General features: G+C 30.3%; 4 protein-coding genes across 7 annotated transcripts; 2 read left to right on the top strand and 2 right to left on the bottom strand.

The window, feature by feature from the left end:
- Nucleotides 1–70: 70 nt before the first annotated feature.
- LOC136784503 (ADP-ribosylation factor-like protein 3) lies at nt 71–2,974 on the top strand. The gene is made up of 6 exons (XM_066745180.1): nt 71–158; nt 1,043–1,145; nt 2,096–2,224; nt 2,316–2,447; nt 2,531–2,767; nt 2,835–2,974. The coding sequence occupies exons 2-6, from the start codon at nt 1,143–1,145 to the stop codon at nt 2,874–2,876; spliced, it is 543 nt and encodes a 180-aa protein (XP_066601277.1). The 5' UTR covers nt 71–158; nt 1,043–1,142; the 3' UTR covers nt 2,877–2,974.
- A 1,673-nt stretch (nt 2,975–4,647) lies between these two features.
- LOC136784499 (uncharacterized) lies at nt 4,648–11,859 on the bottom strand. Of its 2 annotated transcripts, none has more exons than XM_066745173.1 (7): nt 11,790–11,859; nt 7,707–7,902; nt 7,202–7,623; nt 6,774–7,085; nt 6,043–6,244; nt 5,235–5,453; nt 4,648–5,148 (listed from the first exon to the last, which is right to left on the bottom strand). In XM_066745173.1, exons 2-7 carry the CDS (start codon nt 7,893–7,895, stop codon nt 5,068–5,070), a joined length of 1,425 nt encoding a protein of 474 aa, XP_066601270.1. In that variant the 5' UTR covers nt 7,896–7,902; nt 11,790–11,859; the 3' UTR covers nt 4,648–5,067. The 2 variants fall into 2 exon arrangements, with proteins under 2 accessions (XP_066601270.1, XP_066601269.1); XM_066745172.1 differs by having other exon boundaries at nt 11,684–11,854.
- A 3,160-nt stretch (nt 11,860–15,019) lies between these two features.
- LOC136784501 (uncharacterized protein C16C10.8) lies at nt 15,020–16,814 on the top strand. The gene is made up of 3 exons (XM_066745176.1): nt 15,020–15,328; nt 15,407–15,747; nt 16,292–16,814. The coding sequence occupies exons 1-3, from the start codon at nt 15,204–15,206 to the stop codon at nt 16,741–16,743; spliced, it is 918 nt and encodes a 305-aa protein (XP_066601273.1). The 5' UTR covers nt 15,020–15,203; the 3' UTR covers nt 16,744–16,814.
- Nucleotides 16,815–17,560: 746 nt separating this feature from the next.
- On the bottom strand, nt 17,561–24,797 carry KLHL18 (Kelch like family member 18). Of its 3 annotated transcripts, none has more exons than XM_066745171.1 (8): nt 21,406–22,016; nt 21,144–21,277; nt 19,935–20,435; nt 19,586–19,764; nt 19,337–19,514; nt 19,012–19,228; nt 18,771–18,940; nt 17,561–18,690 (listed from the first exon to the last, which is right to left on the bottom strand). In XM_066745171.1, the coding sequence occupies exons 1-8, from the start codon at nt 21,643–21,645 to the stop codon at nt 18,474–18,476; spliced, it is 1,836 nt and encodes a 611-aa protein (XP_066601268.1). In that variant the 5' UTR covers nt 21,646–22,016; the 3' UTR covers nt 17,561–18,473. The 3 variants fall into 3 exon arrangements, 2 of the variants coding, with proteins under 2 accessions (XP_066601268.1, XP_066601267.1); XM_066745170.1 differs by having other exon boundaries at nt 19,337–19,517; nt 21,406–22,014; XR_010824419.1 differs by lacking the exons at nt 17,561–18,690; nt 18,771–18,940; nt 19,012–19,228; ... (1 more) ...; nt 19,586–19,764; nt 19,935–20,435 and adding exons at nt 22,221–23,032; nt 23,114–23,214; nt 23,282–23,573; nt 23,655–23,899; nt 24,566–24,797 and having other exon boundaries at nt 21,143–21,277; nt 21,432–22,140.
- Nucleotides 24,798–24,799: the final 2 nt, after the last annotated feature.

The raw sequence follows: 24,799 nt of genomic DNA, 5'->3' as shown, positions 1-24,799 counted from the left end.
TCATAAATAAACACATTGCAAAAAAAAAATTATTTTTTAATTGGTTGTTAATAGACAAAGATAGATGAATAAGTGAATTGTTCCGACGTTATCATCGCCATCTCCATCCGCACCATCGCATCCTGCAAATAGATCATCGTTGAAAATTCGCCGAACGAGTAAGTCCCATGGGTAAAACCATGGAAATTTTTTTTACGAACCGAAGAATAACCGAAAACTTACCAATAGCTTCCTATCTTTCTTCGATTCAAATTATTTCTTGTTTTGTATTCTTGCATGTTTTTCAGTTTCTTCGCTGCGAATATATTTCTTTTGCGTGCATTTTTCTTTCAGCTTTAGCTTTCCGGAATTGGTAGGCCCTTTAACTTTGCGTATTGGTTGGGCATTATAGCTTTCGGTGTTAGGCAGGCTTCCTTTTTCAAGTTCTTTATTGGAGAACGCCAGATAAATTTGAGTAAATCAATGTCTCTCTTCCTCCCGCTCTACCTCGAATTCATTTGTCTATTAAGCAGCTGATTAAAAAGGGATTGAGAGAGAAGCATCGCACTTTTCTCTCATTTCTCTATGTATACTTCACTAGCTCTTTAATGGACAAGTGAATTTATGGGGGGGGGGGGGGGGGTAGAGGAACGGAGACAAAGAGACAACGATTTACTTATTGATCTCTCTCTCTCTAGTAACAATTAATCGCATGCCGATTATCGGACTTTGCAATTTTATTAAACGCTTCTCCTTCTGATCCACATTTTATTTGGTGGTCCCTGTATAAAAAAGTCAAGTATAAACATTATGCTACATATATTGAGTCGTCCTGTTAAAAACGTCGACTTATTCATAAAAAATAATATTGGAAGACATTACAGTGACTCTTAAAAGAGTTGTAAAGTTAAAAAACAAAATTTTTTACATAATAATTTTTAAAATTCTTTACGCGAGACACTTTCAATGAGTCGGCGCTGAGATATGCGCTGAGGGCTAAGCTGTTTCGTCCCCAGCCAATGGGGTAAGAGTTATAAGCATTTCCTTCTATGTGTTTCCCTAGATACGAAGCAAACAACAAACATATCTGTAGTGACTGAACTTGGTTCTGCATTTATATTTTTCATCGTTCAGCTATATTTTCGTATTAATTCTTCTATAAAATGGTAAAAATTAATGCACTATTTGCACCATATATTCATTTTAATTATATGCAATACAAAATATGTTACAGTTTAGTCTCTGTTGATTAATTGTAAAGTGCTATATTATTAACTCTGATATTTTATATCAAGAATTAAATTGTATTGTTAAAAGATTGGAGCCAAGTTAAATTTTATTTAACGAGCTTGAGAAATTAAAAAAGTTAATAATCATATACACAATTAATAATTTTTTATAGAAATTCGACTTTATGTTTTAGTCGAGTGACATGGAGTTGGCAATCCCTCTCCTGTGCTGTAGTTTATAAAAGAAAATATTTGTTGTATCGCATAATAAATATTTCTTTTATTTATAAGATTGTTTATAGACAATATTTTCTCTTGTAAGTTACATTTGGAGTTGGTTTCTCTGACCTTATGGAAAATTTGTTTGGAAAAGTAAAGGTTACACAAATTGGGATAAATTTATTTAAAATCAGATCTTTACCAAACAGATAAGTTTACCAAGGGGTTTATAAATAGGTGGAATACTTTCTTGTTGTAGTGAAATTTTTATGAAATAATTGGACATATGTGGAAAAGTTCTTAAAATCTTTTATACAATAAAATAGATCATATTTATTTATATACTTAAATTATTTTTTTGTTTTTAACAAAAGTCACTTGACACAAGGACAACAAAGTATGTGATATACGTAAAAAGGACAGAATTAAATATTATTTGTTTAACTTTATATTTTTTGCCTGTCAATTTTATAGACTTTGCAGTAAATCTCTTAAATATTTTTAAATTCTAGACAAATTACTGCTTACAGTGACTTTAGATTAATAATTCCAAATCATTATTGATTTGAACGATTCCATAACCTCAACATTTGTTGCTTCGATGTATAATGTGGATTGTGAAATTATTAATGTGTTTTAACTAAAAATATGTAGACTTTTTTTCGTAGGGTTTGCTAGCAATTTTACGGAAGTTGCGTTCGAATCCAGATAAAGAATTACGGTTGCTATTGTTGGGATTAGATAATGCGGGGAAAACAACCATTTTAAAGTCATTAGCAAGCGAAGATATTACTCAGGTAATAATGAAACATATATTAGGAGTGTAATTATAATTACTATTTAATATTGATCATTAAAAATTTGATAATTGATTTATATTTACGAAAGGTGACTCCTACACAAGGCTTTAACATAAAAAGTGTACAAAGTGAAGGATTTAAGCTTAACGTATGGGACATTGGTGGGGCACGTAAAATTCGTCCATACTGGCGTAATTATTTTGAAAATACTGATGTATTGGTATGTTATTCTGTATACATGTACAATTGACAATCGGTGAGAATGTATTGAAACAACTAATATATTTTTAATACATAACAAAGATCTACGTCGTTGATAGTGCGGATTTTAAGCGTTTGGAAGAAACTGGACAGGAGCTTAGCGAGCTTTTGCTAGAAGAAAAATTACGAGGGGTGCCTTTACTCGTTTATGCAAACAAGCAAGATTTGAGTCAAGCTATTACAGCTGCAGATATAGCGGAAGGTCTCAGTCTTCACAATATCAAAGATCGAGATTGGCAAATACAATCATGCATAGCCATAGAAGGAAAAGGTGTTAAGGTAAAAATAAATAAATAGTAAATGTTTATTTTTTTTAATGTTAAAAGATAATTAAATGTTTTTTTAGGAAGGCTTAGAGTGGGCTTGTAAGAATATAAAAAGAAAATAAATTTAAAGTGTTGCATTTTGATATAATTAAGAATATAATGAATTATATTATTAATATTAATTATCAACATTATGGGAGCAATAAAACAATAAATATTCTTTTCATACTACACGATTTACGTACACACTTTTATTTCATTATCTAATATTTACAAAACCTAGAGAGATTGTTATAAAATGTTTGGCACGGCCGCCTAAATAAGTTGTTAAAATTAATTAAAATGGCTATGTCGCACCGAAGAAGCCTATATTATAGGGCGCCGCAGAAGTGATAATAAAAGCAATCCATATTATGACAAATTAATACTTTAATACAATGTACACATGAATAACTTTTAGACAACGTCAAAATCTTAAAACAAAATTAAAAACTTTTTAACCGGCATTAAAAAGGTTACATTGATAAAAATAGTTTTTTGTTTTTAAATATAGTTTCGAAAATATGAGATTCAAGCTGTTTCAAAACTAGCAAAAGAATTGTAGCCTGGTGACTTTTGAGAGCACGAAAATCATCTGAAGAGTTTAGTTTTATACGAATTGTTTCTCGTGCTCGCAAAATACGAGGTAATAATTCGTTATTATTCTATTTGCCTAAAGTTTTTCTAATTAGCGAATTTCTCACTTATCATAATTGCACACAAGTGAAATTATTCAGGTACTAGCTAAATGAAATATCAAAATATACCATCGTACAGATATTCATTGCTGTGATAAAAAATTCAGCTAGTTTACAACATGATGGATTATAGAAAAATGTATAGAATAGAACTCTGATGCGATGCATAAACGTATACATTTGTACAAAAGATTTCTAAACGCCAGGAAAAAATATCTAATTTTGATGTACAATCGTAGTGTCTTTGAGCCTTACAAACAATATCACTTACATTTCTAGCGGACTATTCACTTTAATTTTTTATGTACAAATCCTGTAATTCGACGACAATGTTGTTATATATTTGTAATTTCGACTTTATTTATATCTCTTTGTGCTCAGCTACCAAATAAAGGGTGTAACGATGCGATTGCATTTTTGTGTAAGGCTCGAAACCTCCTTAAAATTTATGCAGTTGTTATACAGTTTCTCCAATGCTAAAACTTCAAAAAATGAGCGTTTCTGACAGCTTTGAGCAGTTTAAATGATCACGACGTGATGATGTCATGCAATTATTGTATGACTTGTGGGCTCTTCAACAACTATAGTGTAGTATAGGAAATTGTCAGAAAAAGTACGAAATGAAATTGGCTGAAGTACACTCGAATAAAATTGGTACAGTTTATACTACTTATTTTCAATCCTTTTTTACACTTATTATATTTTTTTACAAAAGCATGCTCTTAAAAATAAACTTGCTTTTATTTTTGTAACGCCAATCATTGCATCTGGATGATTCAAATTTACGAGCTGCTCATAATTATTTAAATTATCAGATAGGCTCCAAGAAATAATTTCTTCTAATATGTGAAAAGCCAACTTAGAGATTCTGCATGAAATTAATGATTAGTAAGGAGGTTAAGACGTCGTGTATGGTGTGTGTAATCAATGTTATTAATTAGTGCAGTGTTGTTTTCTTACATCCATACTAGGTGTAAGATAATGGGAGCAGGGGTTCTAAAAAAAAAGTTTAAAAACTTTCAATGCTATGCCCTTAATTAGAAATTTATCAAGAGCTCAAGATCGTTTAATTTGAGGATTCCTATTGGTCAGGCATGGGTAGAGCGTCTTGTTGCATTATCCAAACATTGCCAGAACTTCGAATTAAACAAAAAAATAATTCTTAACAACTTTTTTATTTATGGGTTAAAACTTCTCTTCGGTATTAAAACTGGCACAAATCGATCTCACACCCGGAATAATTTGCACAACAAGTGATAATCCTATCATAAATTATTTTTATACATATGAATAAATCAATATTTGGATGTTTAATCAGTTTCTAGGAACAACCACTCTATTAAAAAATGCGGCCGTTTCGATACTCCCCCTATTATATACATACATGTTTTTATGCAATAATAATTTACTAACCGAAAGATAAAAAATAATGAGCTGTGTGTGTGTTATTTTAGGACAATATCGCGTGTAATTATTTAAAAAATTGCAGTTATAATTAAAACACATTGATAAGACCTCGCAATGAATTTGAAAGGGAGGTCAAACAGTCTTTTCACAAGTCGTCACAGATAACATTTTAAAGTTCACTATGAGAATATTCCGTGGTAACTCTAATTTCCTCCTCGTGAAAAACTGTACAGTCTGCTGGATACTTTCGCTGAAAATATTTATATGTGATAATTATATCTGTTGTAAATTATTTTAATTAAACGATATGACGTTTTAGAAATTAATGTAGCTTACCATACATCCTTCCTGTTCTAAAACAGCGCCGTAAAGAGACCAAAAGTTGATTCCTGATTTGTTACTAATTGCCCAAGCAGCTGGGAAACTAGCAAACTTTGTCAGCAATTTACGTGTATTTGTGCTATTGTCGTCATCTTCATGTTTTTCATTAATCGTGCAGAGAATTTGACTAGCGCAATGTGGCATTTTAACCGCCCATTTATATACTCTGTAGGCCTAAATTATGTCATATAAATTAAATGATTGTTATTAAATATATAAAAAAATATAGCTTATAGATGAGTATGTGAGTAGAGCTCCTTCTTAGAATTTTAAAATTGTAGTGAAACTGGAGTTTTTTGGAATTTAAAAAAAATATTATCGCCGTTTTGATATTAATTTTTTTTTCAATGCCCACCGCAACACCCTTTGCAACAAAATTTCCATTATGAAGCTTAAAGAAAATAAAAATAAGAAAATGGTTTTGGAAGCATAACAATTATTGTAATAGATTTACTAAAATTATTTCAGTTTACTCTAAATGCGAATATTTCCTGTTTTTGAAAGAAAGAAAAGAGTATTCTATAAAGGTCTACATTATGTTTTATTATAATTTTAAAATTCTAAGCAGTGACACTCACTCATACTCATATTAATAAATCTAATTATTGATATTCCATAAATACGAAGAATTAGATGGTATTTTTCTTCATTTGTGAAGATAGCTTTTTTCATTAAAAATATCTTTGGTAGCTTTTGGAGGCTCTTCCAGAGTAATCTTATAATATCTAATAGCACTCATTTACAATAAAAATGTTTACCATACCTTTAAGAGAGGAGCGATCAAATCATTGTTGATCGTATCACTGAGTTTATTGCTTAGCTCTCTAGCATTTATTCTTGACATTATGAATCCTTTTTCTGAAGCGAGACTCGTCAGTTCCTGAATATAAGCAATTGCGGGCTTAATGTATTGAACACTATCTACCTTCACTCCCAAATATCTTTTGCCAATCGAGTTAACCAATCTAAATGAAACAACAGCAAACATAACAAATTAGATTTAACGATATATATTTTAACGTAATGTGTACGATATTAATACTATTTTGTTAAAACTATTCCCTTTTTAATTGCTATCTTTCGAATAATATTATATCTTATAAAAATCAGTAATAGTACGAGCGAAAGAAATTGAATGAATGGAAAATTAAAATTGGAAAAATGCTTATACATATATTCGTTCATTTTCAATATGTGAAAACGTATCTTTGCTGTTTTTTTTTTAATTTCCTTTATCTTTCAAGTCACTATATATGTCCTCATAGGTCTCGCAATGAACACCCAACAGCCAGCCCCCTCACCTCCCAGTAACCTAGTTTTCGATTATGGCATTCTATTTTGCTCTCGTGTCGTCTAATTTTTTTTTAGGACCACAATCGCTAATTCCTTATTATATTAATTAATGTAGTTAAACACCTTTATTATCTTATTTCAATAAACACGAATCCAGTGTATATTGACTCTACGTAAATAATTATTTACTTTTTTACTAACCGTGAAATGCTCTCAGCTGGCCTGTTCTGATCAAACATAACAGATTTTGGAAAACCTTGAGATTTTAGGAAACTATTGCCTACAAATTGAGCCGTAGCTAAGTAACGTTGCTGTATTGCTGGGTCTGAAACGTGAGATAACCATTCAGCAACAAAGTTCGTTAATGACTTTACCCATCGTCGTCTAAGAGTTGGGTTTTCAAAACTATCTATTATGCGCTCATATTGAATATTGCCCTCGTTATCAGACATTTGGACAATGATATTTTGAATACCACTGTTTTTCCACAAAGTTTTACCCAGCTCTGAATTACTAAAAAAAAAAAAAAAACATAATGAAACGAGTGTTATTATATAGTTTATAAATAAAAGCTGATAGATTAAGATTCTTTTTTTATTAATCTATAATAAAACAATTAGACTATTTACCTAAAGTGATCCCACATAACATGGACATTTTCTATGACTGGTGGAAGGAACCAAGAGTGTCCAGAATGATCATGCTTATTGGCTCCATCAGAGTCTCCATAGCCAAGATTTTCCAATAGCATAGGTACCAATCCCATAACCAGATCCGTGTTTCCATGTTGTCCAAAGAACATTTTTCCTACGTTAATGATGTTTTGAAGATCTATACCTTGCTCATTCGAGGTATCTGGCCTATTTTGGGATCTCTTTTGTCGGTTCTGATTACCAGGCGAGGCCAGATTCTCCAGAACCGAGTTTAGCAGGTTGAAGGCTGTGCCACCTCCTTCTTGGTTCTGACCATCTGACAATAAACTACTTATGCCAGAAATAATCTGGCCAACCCCACTGTCACCCGTTCTTCCATTAGTTAATATGTCTCCTACCTATTGCAGAATAAAAGTAATGAGCAACAACGTGACTTACACCTTGGAAACATCTGAAAATACAGTACTATAAATCGTTTCACCTGTTTTCCTGCATCTGATTGCACAAAAGATGCTACCCCCTGAAGATTATTTAGCGCATCTTTGTTTTGAAAAAATGATTGAGCTGCCTCCATAAAAACCGAAGACACATCTTGGTTGTCATCGTCGGAATTACATCTTACAACTCCTATTATCAGGAAAATAACAGTAAGCCTTTGAAACCACGTCATGTTATTTCTGTAAATAAAATATTAAGATATGCTATAAAAAAACGTGGTTGAAAATAAGAAAGGAAGAAAGAAGGAATCATATTTTTACGATGGTGGCAAATAGCAAATAGATTTACAGTTACATCTGTCGTACTGAATTTTTACTGATATAATTGCTGGGAGAACGAGAAATAATCCGTTGGAAATCTCAAGTTTCGTAAAGTAGTTTTCAAATTATTGAATCTTTTGGTTGGTTATGGTTATTCGAAAAATTAATTCTCTCAGGTAAAGCTAGACAATCAACTATTATCAATTATTATATTTTTGTTAAACGAATTAAAAGAGAATTTAGTTGCTCGCATATCAGACCTCGATTCTTTTTCGATACAAACACGAGTGAAAAGAATTTCCATTTTAAACAAAATTTTTATCAAGTGAATTGATGCATTTGGATTATTGTGGAAATGCTATAGATATTATTTTCTAGCGTTTTCTTCTGTGAGGATTGTTTTTCAGAGTCGTCTGTTGATTTCGGCAAAGATGACAAAATAAAATAGAAATTCTTTATCCAGAAGGAAGAAGAGCAGGCATAGGAATAAAGGAAGGAGCGGTATTTGAAAGTATACCTCGCCGGGCCAGAGTCGTTGACCTTAAGACGGATCTCGATCCTGGTCAAGTTATTTTAGGAAGAGATACGCATACCTCTTACAGAACAGTGAGCTTCGCGGGGATTTTAAGCGTAAGCGTCATACCGAAACAAATGTTTCGGGTCATGATCACACTAGGATTAGGATGGGAGGAGGTAGCTATACATATATATATAGTGGATACCGTTGTTCTTTCGACGCATATACTCGGCCCCCTAAAAATCTATACCGTCCACTAGTGATACGTTCTTATGATCTTTCTGAAACACCATATTTATATGTGTCAATTAATACTGAAAACATTAATTGGATGTAACTGTAAATTAATATTTAAAATTTTTTGCCATTTCATCAAAAACAAAAATGTGTGGAGAAATTGCTTCTTTTTTAATCAGGATTTCGAATTAAGCGAAAGACCGTAGAAAGGGTAGATGATTCAAATAATAAAATTCCTGATCTATTTTTAGGAGTAGAGAATAATTTATCGTATTTAGAATAGAAAAATATTTCTTGCATATTTATATTATATGTCATTTTTATATATTCGGTTTTTAATTTATTTTAAATATAAAAAAAAGAGTTTATGAAACTAGAAAAAAGTGTTACACATTAACAGAATATATTTTGCATCCAAATATATATGCATGCAAATGGATATATACTTTGACGAAGTGCTAATACGATTGGCAATTAATTAGATGAGATAATGTTACAGTGAAAGGACTCTGTGCATTTAACACACGGTATGTAGATCTTATGTCATGAGAAAGTTTAAGGTTTAAAAGCTCGTTACAGTGCTATTAATGGAGAGATTCTCTTAAACTATTTAAACATACACAGTAAAAGGGATGAAATTGCGAACAAGTATTTCAAATAATTTTTAAAAGCGTAACTATTAAATTAAAAACATCAGTTTATAAATCTTTAAGTAAGATATTTAAAAAAATCCCTTCATTAGTTACATTTGTTTGAAAAATTCGCTTCAATTGAAATAAAATTAGATTTTACAGGGTATTTATGGGTCAATAACAAAAATAGGAGTGTTTAGGAAACAATTTTTTTTTTAAATTTTCACACACACTTCTATGAATTTGTTACGTAAGGAAACTTAAAAACCAATATAAAAAAAAGAACAATTTTTTAAATATAGCTCTTACATGTTCGTAGAATAATAGACTCTCGACATTGTTAACGTTTAATTAAGTGATGGTGCAGTTTCTTATCAATGGGGTTCAAGCCTCGCAGAAAGTTTACGAATCAACTGTGCAAATTTCAAAATATCGTTACGATGTTACGTGAAACGATGACGAATGATCAGTGGAGAAACATAAAGCAGTATGTGCATGGCTCTAACACGCAATTTCAGTACCGTAAACCGCATGAAATTGACATTCTCCAGCTGGAGTAACGATTCGGCCTAACGGTACGGAGTCTTCTGTTAGTCATTCCTTCTCCGATGTGCTAATGAATGCCTTTAAACTCACTGATTTCTGATCATACAAAATAGCCAAGGATCGACACGATCCATTGGCTTTGTTTCGAATATTCACTATACACGCTTACTTTTTAAAATCAATTTTTTGGGTCACAAATCTCACGATTCTACGAGGTCCATGGCAACGAAAAGTTGTTTAGGATCATTTCATCGAGTCAAATTAATATTAATGGCAGATGAGTGGGAGAAGAATGGGAGGGGGGATAGAAATAAGAGACGGTGCTCTTAAAGGAATGCATTTCATTCTCGCATTAATGAGAGGGAAAGCGCAACGACAGGGGATTTTTGCAGCGTTGTCAGCAGTCAAGGTTTCCAAGGCCAAGAGGAGGCCGTTGACTGTGTTCTTTATTGCAAAATCATCTGTTTGACACTTTACGTCAGACCATAGTCTTTTTGAGAAACCGCAGGTAGGCGAGGAAGAGTCAACAAGTTAACGGTATAATCATAACATTAACTCGGAGCTATCAACCTACAGAGCATCCTGTATTATGACGGGGTCACGTACTTTACGCACTTTGCAATGAAATTTTATACGAGGCTTCTCCCCAATAACACGTTTTTTCGATACCTGCTATTCACCTTTATTTATAAATTATAAATGCATGGTGAAATAAACTCATGCAACTCATTTGTCAAATGTAATAACTGGTTTTATCTTATCACACATTTCTTTTATTTTCTTGGACAATTCAAACTTTTAAAAATGTAGTATATCGTGTATTTATGCGTAATTATTTTCCGCTTTTGTAATAAGACTTTTCCTTATTTTTTAGTCGAAATTTGTCACACCAATTTATTTTTATAAATTCACCACGAACAGCAATTTATTCTCAACGGTAAGCTTATCGACGGATAGATAATGGAAACCTTGGCTGGTTAACGATAATTGGGTAAAGCGACTGTCTTCGTAAATGCAATATTTCAACAAAATTTGATAAAAATAATATTTTTTAAGATACAGTATAATACGTATTATCAAATGGTTATTTCGATATCACATTTTTAGGAAGAGGTTTTGTCCAATTACCTCGACGAATTTGACAAAGCAATTATTATATTAAGAGTAGAAGAGTAATCTAACTGAAAAGAATGTGTGTAAATATAAGTTAAGAATTCACTATTCTGTGAAAATCTGACCGCAACAACGGTAATCGAAATCAAGTAGAGCGTGCTTAATGGTGCTTTAATGTACTGGTCGCTTGTATTGCGATTATTTCAGTCAAAAGACTTGTTATAGTTGAAATAATGAGTCTGGATAAAAATTGGAATTTTAGCTTTATCAATGACGTCGATTTAAAAGAAAAATTAGCGTTTGGCAGGTGTTTTTGTACGGGGCTCTTGTTACAAGATTGATCGAATTGAGCCTCTGTAAAGAAATACTTTAAAATGCAACAGGTATTAGACAGGAAATTCTTATCGAAACTATAATTATTAAAAATAAAGTTAATTTTGGTAAAAAAGAAGAGAAATTCTTTAAAAAATTTGATATATTTGAGGGGAGTTGTGACGCGAATCCAATAAAACGAAATAAAGTTTTGAAAACGTATGGTTATTCGCCAAAAGATGATGAAACGTGGCCACGTCAAATAAAGAATGAAGCGAGGAATTGAGTAAACCGATTAGAAGTGTGGAAAGTAACGGTAGGGCATAGACTCGTTATCACGTACCTTGATTAAAGATTTTACGATGTAAAACGAAGAAAGGATTAAAAAATGAAAAAGAAAACACGGGAAATTTAAGAGTCCCGTGTCTTTTACTAAAGCCCTTATGCACCTGACACCGTTGAAAGTTTTGGCGTGACTGGTGCGGTCTGATCGTGATGCCGTGTGATGCCGTGTCTCGACCAACGGTACTTTACTTACCTTTCTACCTAAAAGAACCCCTGCTGGTTTTACCTTACCTGCATGCCGTCATTCTCTCTGATACACACATGTGTACAACGCGCACACACGCGCAAGAGCACACCGGGCATTTACTCAAAACTGCTAAAATCTTTGTGGAAAAATTCGACGTGGTTTATATATATAATTTTATTCATGAATATTTTAAAAAAATATCGATGAATGGATCGATGCTACATTTAATACACCAATGCAGTGAACCAAAGAAATTTCACAACGCATTAAAATGTTATTGTATAGTAAAAAATGACTTGAGTTTAAAAAGTTTACGAGTAATTTTTTAAAAACGCCTTTTTTGTTAGCTATAATAAGAATATAAGGAACCTCTTTGTAATTGTATTTAAAGTAAAAATATAAATTATAAATTTTGTAAAAAGCATAAAACTAATTTCATCATTTGTTAGTAAATATTGGCTATTAATATTAAACTGAGAAACAGTTTTTTAAGAACGCAATGATCCATCGACGTTTTTTACACCAAATCCGTACAAATTACATAATTAGTTTTCTTTTCTTTGAAAATTTATAATTCGTTTTCTTGAATCGAATGCATAGTTTTTATCAAATATTTTTTACATTATTATTTTAAGTGAACATATGCATTTCTAAAAATTATGGAACTTCGAAAACGTTTGATCTTAACATTACTTCTTTGATTGAACTGCCTTATACATTATTTAAAATATGTACTTCATTTTGAAACGTATACCAATAATTTTTATGCACACTTTGCACACTTTTATTTGACCTCTTTTTTACATACTGGCTACTTACGATTTTCAATAAATGCATTTGCAATGCATTATATGCGGTTAAGTTTATACTTATCAAAAGATTGGTGTGTTTGCACAATAAACAATCGTATTTATTTAATTAAAGATTTTAGACATTTTCATAACATTAAAAAAACCAGAAAAGAAACAGTGAAGGAGGGTGTGTAGATGGGAGGGGGTAGATGATTATTACAGCCGTAAAATGACATTTTACCAGAAGAAAACCGGCTTTGACTGAAATGGGCCCCGTTTTACCTTTGGTCCCTATTTTGTATCTTCCACCTCTTCGAGTTTTAATGTGAAAATATCATTTTCCTATACAGTTTATTTAACAAAGATCCAATTAAATAAATCATTGGCCTTTAAAGTAATTACGTATTGCTGCTTTGCTCTATACCAATATAATACAATTTACAGATTTGAGTAGTATATCAATGGGTTAGGCAACTAATCTCTAACTTAAAGGTCTGCTACAGCTATTTCTTGATCAAAGAAACAGGATATAATTTGAAATAATTGGTGGACAAACCAGTGGTTGCTGAATAAATTCTGCGCTGTAGTTACTTCTTTATTAAACAAAACATGAGAATATAAATTAAGTTCTTATTATTTTTTCATTTTATATAATGGTAGCAGAGTATTAGAACACACTTTGGTGTTTTAAATTAAAACTGATTAAAGCGGAATGTCATCGTATAGTGCAATTTCTAACTTAAATTTGCTGTTCATTCTGAGTTAAATTTTTTGAACTATAATTACACTTAATTTCTGTGTTATTCGTTTCTAAACATTAAGCGTTTTTCAAATTACTACCTTTATACAAGCTATTGTTTCATTTTATTGTCTTATTATTCCACTAAATAAGAAATTAAATTAATTTTCAATGAAGATATATTTTATAAATAAATATATATACATTTGATATTAGTGCTAATTTTTGGTTGAAATATCTCGCTACTTAACCTACTTCTTTAATTACCATCATTTTAAAATTGTTTTAACTATCTAATTATTATAGCTGGTATTACGTGTCGCCTATTTTTCACATACAGTCATTATTATCCATGGCTTTTCCTGTCGTGATAAAGTTTAAATAAATAAGAATGCAAAAATAATATACAAATGACTTTGCTTCTTTATTCCTAATTTTAAAATCATTTTTCTGTGTACTCCATCATTTTCACCCAGACATTAGGACGAAATTGTTACTTTTGAAACATGTGCATGTATATTGACGTTTTGCTTAAATGAAAAATCAGAAAAAACAATATAAGTATTTCAATGATTACATAGTTCGTTGCATGACAATCAATTTAAATAATTACATGTTGTATCTTAAGTTCTTAAAAGTTCAGGAAGCTCGGTTTGGAGAATCACGTAAAATATAATTCATATAAATCTCTGTAAGTCAACTCTTTCACCCCTTTTATCTCGGAATATAACTTCGTTGGTGAAACAAATCACGGTATGAGGTTATTACTTGACCTTGAAAATGCATTTAAAGGTTGCATGAAGGTTGTTTTAATAGTTTCTTAGTGGGACATCCTTTTTATTATACATAGGCTTTAAAATCGTATTGGGATCTGACCATCTGACATAGTTGAAGCGCTCCAAGCGGTAAAAAATGAAAGCAGAGGAAGCCCGGGTTTTACATTGATTCTTATGGATATTTTTCAATAAATTGCAATTTATTATTGAAAACCTTAAAACTTTTGAATTTGGGAGAAAAGTTTGTACAGATATTTTCCATCGAAATCATTATAACCCTCCTGTAATTTCAATAGACATTTAGACACTTAGGCTTTCATGCGCCATATTTTTTTTTTATTTATCTATATATATAGACTCCGCCCACGTGTCAGATCCCATATCCGAATTAGTTTACGCGATTACTACGAAATACAATGTATGTAATGCATGTAATGTATAGTACATACATAGTACATACTAACATAGTATACATAGTATGTATGTATATGTATGTATATACATACATATGCTGTACAATGACCGGCATATACATATGGCGTCCCTCGATGCATTTAGGAACCGCGTTATAGAGCCCCTTACCATCAGTAACTCAAGACGGAAAAATGCCAGTTGGCATGTATTTTTTTGTCAAGAACTTTAAATTTTATTATTTAATGTTTTTTAATTCTAAATTTAATGTAACTGAAACTTTTTCATTTTTAGTTTTTGATAATGAGCGGCCCTATAACGCGGTTCCTAAATGCATCAGGGGGTGCCATGCCGGTCAGTGTATGTATGTATGTACATACATATATACATACATACATACATACTAACCACATTGGCAAAACACTAGTGTTGACTGTTGAGTGTAGAATGATTTCTAACCTTTCTAACCAATTCTCTCTCATATGTATATAGTAAATAATAATATGTACGGTGACGGTCACTGACGGTGTAAACAGTTTTGGTAGCTTATAGTCTGGTTTTAATAAAATTGACATCAGTGTTCAGGTTTGCATAAAAACGTGATAAGTGTGAAAATGGTTTGCTTTACTTGTAACCACTGTGGAGAGAGCTTAGCAAAACCACGTGTATCTAAACATTATCAATTTCAGTGTCATAGAAAACCATTTGTAACTTGCGTAGATTGTTTAAAAGATTTTCAGTAAGTTTTCGTCATTTAAAGATAATCTATATTTTGTTTTCTATGACACCTCATATTTTATTTTTTTTTTTTTTTAAGCGGCGAAGAATTTATTGAGCATACAAAATGTGTGACAGAAAACGAACGATATGGTGGTAAAAACTATATGCCAAAACCTGGAGCAAATAAAGGAGAAAAGAAGCAGTTACAATGGATCAATGTAGTACATAATTTACTTTCTACAGATAAAAGTTTAACAAATGCTGAAAGAAGTTTTTTGGAAACACTAACAAATTATGATAACATACCAAGGAAAAAAGCAAAATTTTTAAATTTTATAAATAATGCCATTGGCAATAGGGTGAACATGGCATTGATTCACAGCGTATGGTCCAAAATGGAAAACTCTTATCAGCAGAAGTCATTAGAAGATATTAAAGGTATTTTATAGGGTTTTTCTTCTTTGCTCCACTAATTTATAACTGTTAATACACAATTATCAAATTAGAAATTTCAGTTTAAATTTTTATTGCACTGTCTATGGTAATAAAAATTTAGTGAAATTAATATATAATATAGTTATGCTCTGCAACATGATTAGCCTTATAAAAACAAATATTGATTGATTTGTTGATAAATGTGTATTAACTTCAGGATCTCACACTATCATATCGTATAACAAAAACTCTATTCTGGAATATTCTACACCCAACAACTTTAATAGGTCTTACTACATTAGAGAAGTTCCCATTATTTAAAAGACATTTTTTTTTAAATAGGTGGAAATATATGATTTAATTATTTTTAATAATATATGATCAACCTGTCTTTATGCAATTTCAAACATTTATTTAGATTGTACCATACCCAAGAATTAGGATCTACAGTTAAACAAAATTGCTTGTATAGATATATTTATCTTTAACTATGTTTAGTGCTTCATTTTGAAGGTTATATTATAATAAAGAAAATATAATTTTTCAGAACATAATAAAGCTGAAAACCAAAATAATGAAAATATATGTAAGGAAAATGAAGGGAATGCCAATTATTTAAACAATGTTGGTAATACAGAAGAATTAAAAAACAAGATTAACCAAGTTCAAAGACCAAAAAAGAAGAGAAAAAATGTTGAACAAAAAATTAATAATGAACCAGCTTTTAAAAAAAGCACAATTGATGTTGCTGCTAGAGAATTAAATGAAGTTAAAGAACAATCTACTGACATTACATTTGACTGGAAAAATGCAATACTGAATGCAATAAAATGTAAGCAGGAAATTTCTTTAAGGAAGCTTCAGAAAAAAATAGTACTACAATATATCAGTCAAGGTGATCATGCAGAAACACCAGAAAAAGTATTGAAAAAGTTTAATAGAAACATTGCAAAATTGTCAGAAGTATGTATTGTTAATGAAAAAGTTAAACTAATTTAATATTTTGGTAATAAATCTAAAATTGAAGCAACTACTATATGTATATGTATAATTAAAGTGTTACACCAACAGCTCTGTTAGTTTGGCATTTTGTGAATTTTCTACTAAGATTAAGTTCCACCAAAAACTGTAAGGTAAAATTTTACCATATAGGATTGCTAATTATCTGAAAATATGTATGGTTATTGGCTAATTCACAGTAAATTGGCAATCCTACATAACAACAATTTACCTTACACAGGTCTTGGTAGGACTCACCATAAAAAGTAATTGAATTCATTTGAATCCAGTCATAATTTTTGTTAAGAACATTTACTTTTTAGACATTTAAGTGATTCTAAATTGTGAATGCCAGAATAGATAATAAAATTAAGCATCCTATAGAAAATTTTAAAAAATTAAAGAAACTTACATAATTGTTAATTTTGTTCTGTGGTTTTGAAACCATCCAATTTTTTTTAGGGAAATTTGATTTCACGACATTTTTTTCATTAATTCTGAATACAAAATATTTCAGAGTCCTGTATAATGATCAACATTCATTCGTAAATTTTATATTTTTAGAAAGTGTGTTAAAAAGCAGTATTTTTCATTTTTCATGTACATTCTTTACTTTTGTTTTAAAGTAACTTTAAAACAATTTATAGATTTTCTGTTAATTGTCTTACACAATTATTCATCATTTCTTGACACTCATTATTTCAGGGTCTAAAAAATTGCTTTTAAAAATTTTCAACTTATATAAGAAAGTATAGTATAACACAATTTGTAAAAATAATTATATATTAATCATACATATATATATATATATATATATATATATATTTATAATTACCACAAATTAAGACATGTCACTTTAACATCCATCACAACATTGTAAATTCTGTTTAATTTTCAATAAAAAGCCAGGTATATCTTCTAAATGCAAACACTAATTTTTCTAAAGTAATGATTAATATAATGAGTATGAAATTAATTTGTGGAAATTTAAAAGAAAAATGTTTTCATAAAGTTTTTAATTTTAGCTTAGTGTTATAAAATTATTAAAAAGGTTAAATAGCCTATATAATCATTGCAGGCTTGCCCTATAAGCTTGGTATCACTAAAAGATCCATTGGCGACTTCAGTGTGTACAACTTTACATATTTGAGAGCATAGAGTCATAGAAAATAAAGAAATTTTCAAGATGTTAGTTTTTTATATGCTTTCAAAGTTGTTTTATATAAATAATTGATATTTCTTAAAGTTATGAACACAGATAATTGAATTTTTACGCTCTAGAGCTATGGGCAGGTGCCTACAGAAATCACTGTTTTACAGCCAGAACACAGTTTTTAAATTGACACAAATCAATTTCACAAATAGTATAGAAATGACATTTAGGTAGAACTTTTCTTTGTGGTAATATTATATACAGTTGTGTGCCTTAACTTTTGGTAAAAGTTATTTATGGAATAAATGTGTGTGTATTAAAATGACCAACTCTACTGCTTTTTGAAAAATTTCATTTAAAATATCAAAATATTTTTGCACAACTCCAATTACCACGTCTAATGAAAATCTATTCGTACTTAGTTTGTACAAATAAATAGTTGGTCATTGTGTACAATACTTTTCTTTTCAGTCAGACAATACAAGTTTTTAATATTAATAATAATAAGTAAATCAATTTTATAAAAATAATCTTCATTACACACAAGATAAAAAACATGTAAAAAAATTGTTTGTAACTAAACATAACAAATAGGAATCACACCAACACCTACACCTCCTTCATGAGCACGCATAGGTGCAGCAAAAGACCAAGTATTAGTATTTGGGTCATACACTTCAACACTTGATAAATTTGAGATTCCATCATAGCCTCCAATTGCCCACAATTTGCCCATATTTGCAACTAGAGCTGCTCTACTTCTCATAACGTTCATTGGTGCTACATATTGCCACCTAATTTTAAAGAGAAAAAAAATTAATTAATAAATTAATATATATTTGGAATACACACGTTTTACAAAAAAAATACACACATATTTAATCTGGGATCATATGCTTCAACTGATTTTAAAAAAGTTGACCCATCATATCCACCACATACATATAATTTACCATTCAGAACAGCAACACCTAATCGACATCTCCTTGTTAACATAGGCTTAACAAGTGACCATACACCAGTTTTAGGATCATATCTTTCCACCTTAGATAAAAATACAAGCTATTATAATGTTTTTAAATTATATAATTCTATTAAATTTTTCTTGTCCTTACTGAGTCAAAAATTGAGAGTCCATCGTGACCACCTAAAGCATAAACATATCCTTCAAAAGATACAACTCCGCCTGCAGAACGATGTTTATTCATAGAACTGATTATTTTCCAAGTGTCAGTTACTGGGCAGTACCTTTCAACTGTATTTAGTGACGTTAGTCCATCGTATCCTCCACAGACGTACAAATAATCTTTTAAAGCTGTTGTTCCTACAGCACTAAATTGAAGCGATAACAGTACTGATTGAAAAATAACAATATAAAATAAGAATTCAGAACAAAACTTAATTTTTACACATATCTCACAAGGCATATTCTGTACATACCTTCTTTTACAATTCATAGAAGCTATCATTTTCCAAACTTTTAAACATGGATAATAAACTTCTACAGTAGATAATCTTTCCATACCATTGTACCCACCAAAAGCATACAATTTATTTTTATGTACCGCTACACCTACACGACTACGTAAAGTTGTCATTGCTTCAGATGTTTCCCATTCTTCTGAAATTTGATATTAAGACTTTTAACTTAATAATAACTTTAAAATTCATTTTTAACATTTATCATACCTGAAAATGGATCATAGACTTCAACAGTACTTAGAGAATCGCCAAATTTTGTAAGGCCACCAACAGCAAATATATGGCCCATGACATAATTACAACACCTGGGTCGACACCTAATATTCTCTATTAAGCACCGCCTTTCAGGTATTAAATGATAGTCTTTTGCTTCATCCAATAAGTCTCTGAAAATTGCTTATATTTACTTAATTATCTTGACCTATTTTAATATAAAAATTCACTGCAAAAGTTGTATAAAAAATTACTACCGAATGTTTCAATTTCTAAAGTGACAAATTTTTAATGTTTTGCAACGAATTAACAAATGTCCATAAAATTTGAATCATTGAATTACCTGCATAAATGAGAGCTCTTTACAAGAGTTTCTTGTGCAACATTATCAATTAAGTATAAGGGGCTAAGAAGAGGTAATCTAACTAATGCTAAAATATCTGGTAAATTCTTTGATCTACTTTCAGGTTCATATCGAACCCATCTCATTATAGCTTCAAACACATTTTCCTCAGACATAACATGTAATTCATCTTTTGATATCAATCCTTTAAGATCAGCTAAGGATAATCTTAAAAATTCATCTGACAAAGAAATAGGCAGAAAATATTGTTGAATATATTTGTCTGCTTCCTCAACTAATGATGGACAACTTAATGTATCTGCAAATTCTCTAATCCCTAATATATTTTGAGGGTGAAATTGTCGTTTTATGAATTCAGCACATGCATTTTTTACTAATTGAAGTTGCAAGAAACAAGCACCAGCCATGATACTTTGAACATTTTCATTTGTTAATGTAATACGACCAGTGTATGAGAAACTAACAAGCGCACCTAAAGCCCTGTAAATAAAATATTTAAAGTTTAAAAGAGACATCAGTAATAAATGAATCCTTGAAGAGTACATTAGTGAGAATCTACAAAATCAAATGTTTTTAAACATTTCTGTTTTCCTAAAGCAGCTTGTGTTTCATTTTCATGATAAAAAGCCCTATCTATGTATTAATTATATAAAAACTTATGGAAAACCAACCATGCATAGCTTAGTTAATTATTGTTTAAAAGTATAGTTCACAAATGCAATGGGAATTATACCACGTTAATTCTATAGTTATACTTTTAATCATGAGTTATATTTCATGCTACATGAAGGTACTGTTTAAACCCGTGTACAGCTAAACTATATTTAGGTTAGCTGCTATTCATTTATGTGTAAGAAAGCTAAATAATACAAATATCTAACGAAGTATAGTATGAATGTATACATTATGGAAAATTGAATCATCATTATTGTGTTATACTGTAATATATGAATCTCACATGGAAGGTAAAGAGTGATTTAACTGAAAAGTTAGAGTCATTTCCTACAGTGTAATAATATACTATTAGAAAGTGCTAATCCTTGATTATTAGAAAAATTTGAGGATATTCTCTCTGTAAACTTAATATTAATTTTTATTTGTTAAGTAAATAAATTTATTTATAGTTGTGTAAAGTGTATAGGCGATGGAAGAAATGTCAATTGTCTGCCTACAGTTTCCATAACTTACAATGCATCGATTCCTTCTTTTAAAATAATTTCTTTTTGATTACTCTCCTGCATGTTACTCAAAAACATTCCACGAAAATAGGGTATTGACCCTGCTAAAACTACTCTATGTGCACTAAAAGCTTGTCCATCAACCTGTAATAAAGAAAAATATTTTTAATAAACTCATGCATACAGTATACAAACAATGACTTTTTCCATTGTATTATTGTATACAAACAAAAAATAAAAGAAGTAATTAAAACAAAGGCAAATCACTTTACCTCTAGAGTAACGTCACACAGTTTACCTTGTTTCCTTATCTCTTCAAAAATAGGAAAACTTTTACAAAATAAATCTGATTGGTAAAAAATTGCTTTTTTTTCATTTTCTACTCCAATTTGCAGAGTACCCATTGTCTTTGGTAAATGTATATCTGTTGTCACTGTAGCGTCCATTTTGTGTATATATGTATATGTATACATCAATACATGCAATGTCATATACATATATATATAATACATAGGCCATACTCACTTTGCGCTCTCTCTCTCTCTCTATCTTAGCACTTCTACATACCTACCTTGGTTGGATGATGTTTTGCTGTTCCTAAACACAAAAATAAATCTGGTAGCTACATACGCCGGTAAAATATTTTCAAATGTTTTGTGCTACGGCGGGAGGTATTCTAGTACAAAACACTATAGCGTAACATAATTTAAACTGGCGAAGTTGGCAATATTGCATTTAGTATTTAGCAAAATACTATCTATGCTAAGTTAAACATTATGTATAAAATATTTACATACTAGAAGATTACCTTGTAGCAATTAAGTTTAATGAGCTACAAAAGCACACACAATAATTTATCATACAAGTATATATAATAATATAAAATAATTGTATTCTTCAATAAAAATTACATTATTTACATGCTGTCTAAAGAGTACTTGAATACATAGAATGATTCCTTCCCTTAAACCTTTTACAGTCTAACTTCAATGGAGTAGAAGCATTATCTGGAAAATTGAAATATTATTCAAATTCTTTGTGAAATTTCTATTATATTTAATATTATAAAATTAGTGAGTGTATTAACCTTCTTTATTAGATGCAAGCTCTACTTCTTTTTCTGATATCTCCAATGATTGTTGGCACAATGCTTCAGTATCACTGTTATCTGCGTTATTCATTGAATGAGATGAATTATTAGAAAAAGGATTGTCTTTTGAAATGGATGAAATGCTAGAGTCATCAGTATCTCCAAGAATTATAGAGTTATCACAAAATTCTTGTGATGAGTCAATTAATGAATTAATTGAGATCTCGTCCGGATATGATTTGTCTTTGTTTCCTATCAATATCTTTAATAAAGCAGATGGATCATCTATACCTAATGTGTCACACAGTTGTGTAGTCTGTTCATTAACAACTAATTTAGGTGTTTCCACATAACTTTCTGTAGTATCTGGTACATAGGCACTGACTGTTTGCTTAAAATTTAAAGGTATTTCTAAATTATAATTAAATTTCTTTAAAACCATTTCTTTCTCTTGCTCTGTTGGAGTAAATCTCCATCTACCATCGTTAGATTCACTAGGCATATAATGTAAACCACTCTTTATGCTTAACAAGTGATTAGTAAGATGTAAAATTGTCAGCCATTCTAAATCATATGAAAGTTTCATAGGGGATTTCTCATTGTGATCAATTTCTATAATTTGCAAATATTTCCTATTTGGTAAGCACTTATCTAATGCTAGAAATTTAGTTACTTTTGATCCTTCGTCATTAGAAACAACTGCAGCAAATTTACAATGCAAATGAGCAGAAAACCAATAAGATGGATAATGTTGCTGTAAAAGATCCATACAAGGAGGACTACCTAAAACATTGCTTTCAATGTCATTCCTGTAAAAAAAATCAAATTTTATTCAAATAACAATCATAAAAATTGATAAATAGCTACATGCTCTACAGACAAAAGTTTACCTGAAAAATGGTTTTTTTCTTAATAATTCTTCTTCATCCCCATGTTTTGTAATTCCTCTTGGCCAATCATGTGATAGAAAAATATCAATTTTTTCACTAAGCTACAGAACAAATTATTAAAGAATTAAAATAAATATTTATATAAATATTAATGGCTGCAATATGTACCTGTTTCATTCTGAATATTTCAAGATTTCTTATGTGATAAACACTACGAATTGTATTTTGTGTATACGGAGGTATTTCAAAATGGCCCTGCATAAAATCTTGACCTTTATAAATTCCAGAAATGCCTGCAATTCTAACACCTCTTATGGATACTACACTTCCATATCCAAGGTAATAAATATTATGCGCTACCCATCCACCATAAGGTAGCTCCTGAAGGTAATTAGAAGCTTCATGATTTCCTCCTATGAATAACGTTAATACTGGAGTTACCTTTTCACCAGAATAATATCTAAGTCAATATAAAAATTACATTGCAACATTATCATTGACAATATTTTAAATTATATTAAAATGATAAATGTATATTTACTTATAGAAAGTACACAAGTCTTTATATTTATCTGGTACTGCCATACATTCTAGATCACTTAAATTCCTTGTACTTTGAAAATCCCCGCAGCATATGAGTAAATCTATTGTTTTCCCATCAATTCTTTCTATTTCCTGGATACTGTCATAAATGATTTCTAACTCTCCATGAGCACAACCTTCAATAGCAATTCTCATTATGCTTTGCTCTTTTCAACAGAGTTAAAATACAAATATTGGTAGAAGCTGTAATCAAATTTATAGAGTTTCTCATCACTATTCTTATAATTTTGGGAATCAGTTTTCTACATATTGACAAATCCCTTTGTAATATTGTTTACTTAACGAAGTTTAAAATTACATAGAATTTATTATATCTTATAATCTTTACCAAACACAGAAGAATTTCACCAATACATATAAAAACTAGCATGAGAGAGAGCCAACACAAATAATTCTATATTTAAAACAGTTATGGTGATCCATTTTATGACAGTGAAAAATAATTCTTAAATTTTAAAGAACTATAAAATAGTTTCTACGACATTTGAAATTCTGAAAAGAACTCATTTTTATTGTCGAAAAATGAAATTCAAAAAGAAATTTTTGCGCTAACTGGGACCATAAATGTTTAAAATATGTTTTATGTAAACGCTAAACCGCATTATTAGTAGCTAAAATCAATGAAACAGCCATAAATATAATTGCAGAAGTCACCAAAGTCAACTTCTAGTTAATAAGCAAAACCTATTGTACTTATTTTAAATTTAAATGTACAGTGGGCGTTTAATTTTATAAAAAGTGCAAATATACACTACACAGCAACAAAAAAACAGGCCTGTCTTTTAATGGCCAATTGGCCGCATAATTTCATTTTATTTTACGATAGCACTCGATATTATATTTACATACCATATTTTGTTTAATTCTGTAGTGAGCGATATTTGAGAAAAAATTATAATTTATGGCAAACAGTGGAAGTTGTTCAAAGCCATTGAAAATCAAGTATATATCAACGCTCCGGCTTAAATAGCTTAATTAAAACAGACATGACCGACGGCCGACTGCCATACTATGTATGTAACATACTATTCATTAGAGGTAGCCGGTAGAAAAAGCCAGTCTGCCAGTAGAAGGCTTTACCGA

Source organism: Prorops nasuta, unplaced genomic scaffold, assembly GCF_024137725.1.
Source record: "Prorops nasuta isolate Cenicafe-Biocafe unplaced genomic scaffold, Cenicafe_Pnas_1.2 PNAS00059, whole genome shotgun sequence".
NCBI lineage: Eukaryota > Metazoa > Arthropoda > Insecta > Hymenoptera > Bethylidae > Prorops > Prorops nasuta.
The sequence above is the reverse complement of the archived record's forward strand: the minus strand, read 5'-3'. Positions and strand labels throughout refer to the sequence as shown.

Bases quoted from the DNA above. Each gene is read 5' to 3' on its own strand.
- LOC136784503 (XM_066745180.1), top strand. The intron at 2,448-2,530 runs GTATGTTATTCT...TACATAACAAAG, and splicing joins TTGAAAATACTGATGTATTG to ATCTACGTCGTTGATAGTGC. The intron at 2,768-2,834 runs GTAAAAATAAAT...ATGTTTTTTTAG, and splicing joins TAGAAGGAAAAGGTGTTAAG to GAAGGCTTAGAGTGGGCTTG.
- LOC136784499 (XM_066745173.1), bottom strand. From the start codon at position 7,895: ATGACGTGGTTTCAAAGGCTTACTGTTATTTTCCTGATAATAGGAGTT. The intron at 7,086-7,201 runs GTAAATAGTCTA...TTTTTTTTTTAG, and splicing joins GTTATGTGGGATCACTTTAG to TAATTCAGAGCTGGGTAAAA. The intron at 6,245-6,773 runs GTTAGTAAAAAA...TGTTTCATTTAG, and splicing joins CCAGCTGAGAGCATTTCACG to ATTGGTTAACTCGATTGGCA.
- LOC136784501 (XM_066745176.1), top strand. From the start codon at position 15,204: ATGGTTTGCTTTACTTGTAACCACTGTGGAGAGAGCTTAGCAAAACCA. The intron at 15,329-15,406 runs GTAAGTTTTCGT...TTTTTTTTTAAG, and splicing joins GATTGTTTAAAAGATTTTCA to CGGCGAAGAATTTATTGAGC. The intron at 15,748-16,291 runs GTATTTTATAGG...ATAATTTTTCAG, and splicing joins GTCATTAGAAGATATTAAAG to AACATAATAAAGCTGAAAAC.
- KLHL18 (XM_066745170.1), bottom strand. From the start codon at position 21,645: ATGTATTATATATATATGTATATGACATTGCATGTATTGATGTATACA. The intron at 21,278-21,405 runs GTAAAGTGATTT...TCTTTATTACAG, and splicing joins TGTGTGACGTTACTCTAGAG to GTTGATGGACAAGCTTTTAG. The intron at 19,765-19,934 runs GTAATTCAATGA...AGCAATTTTCAG, and splicing joins AAGAGCTCTCATTTATGCAG to AGACTTATTGGATGAAGCAA.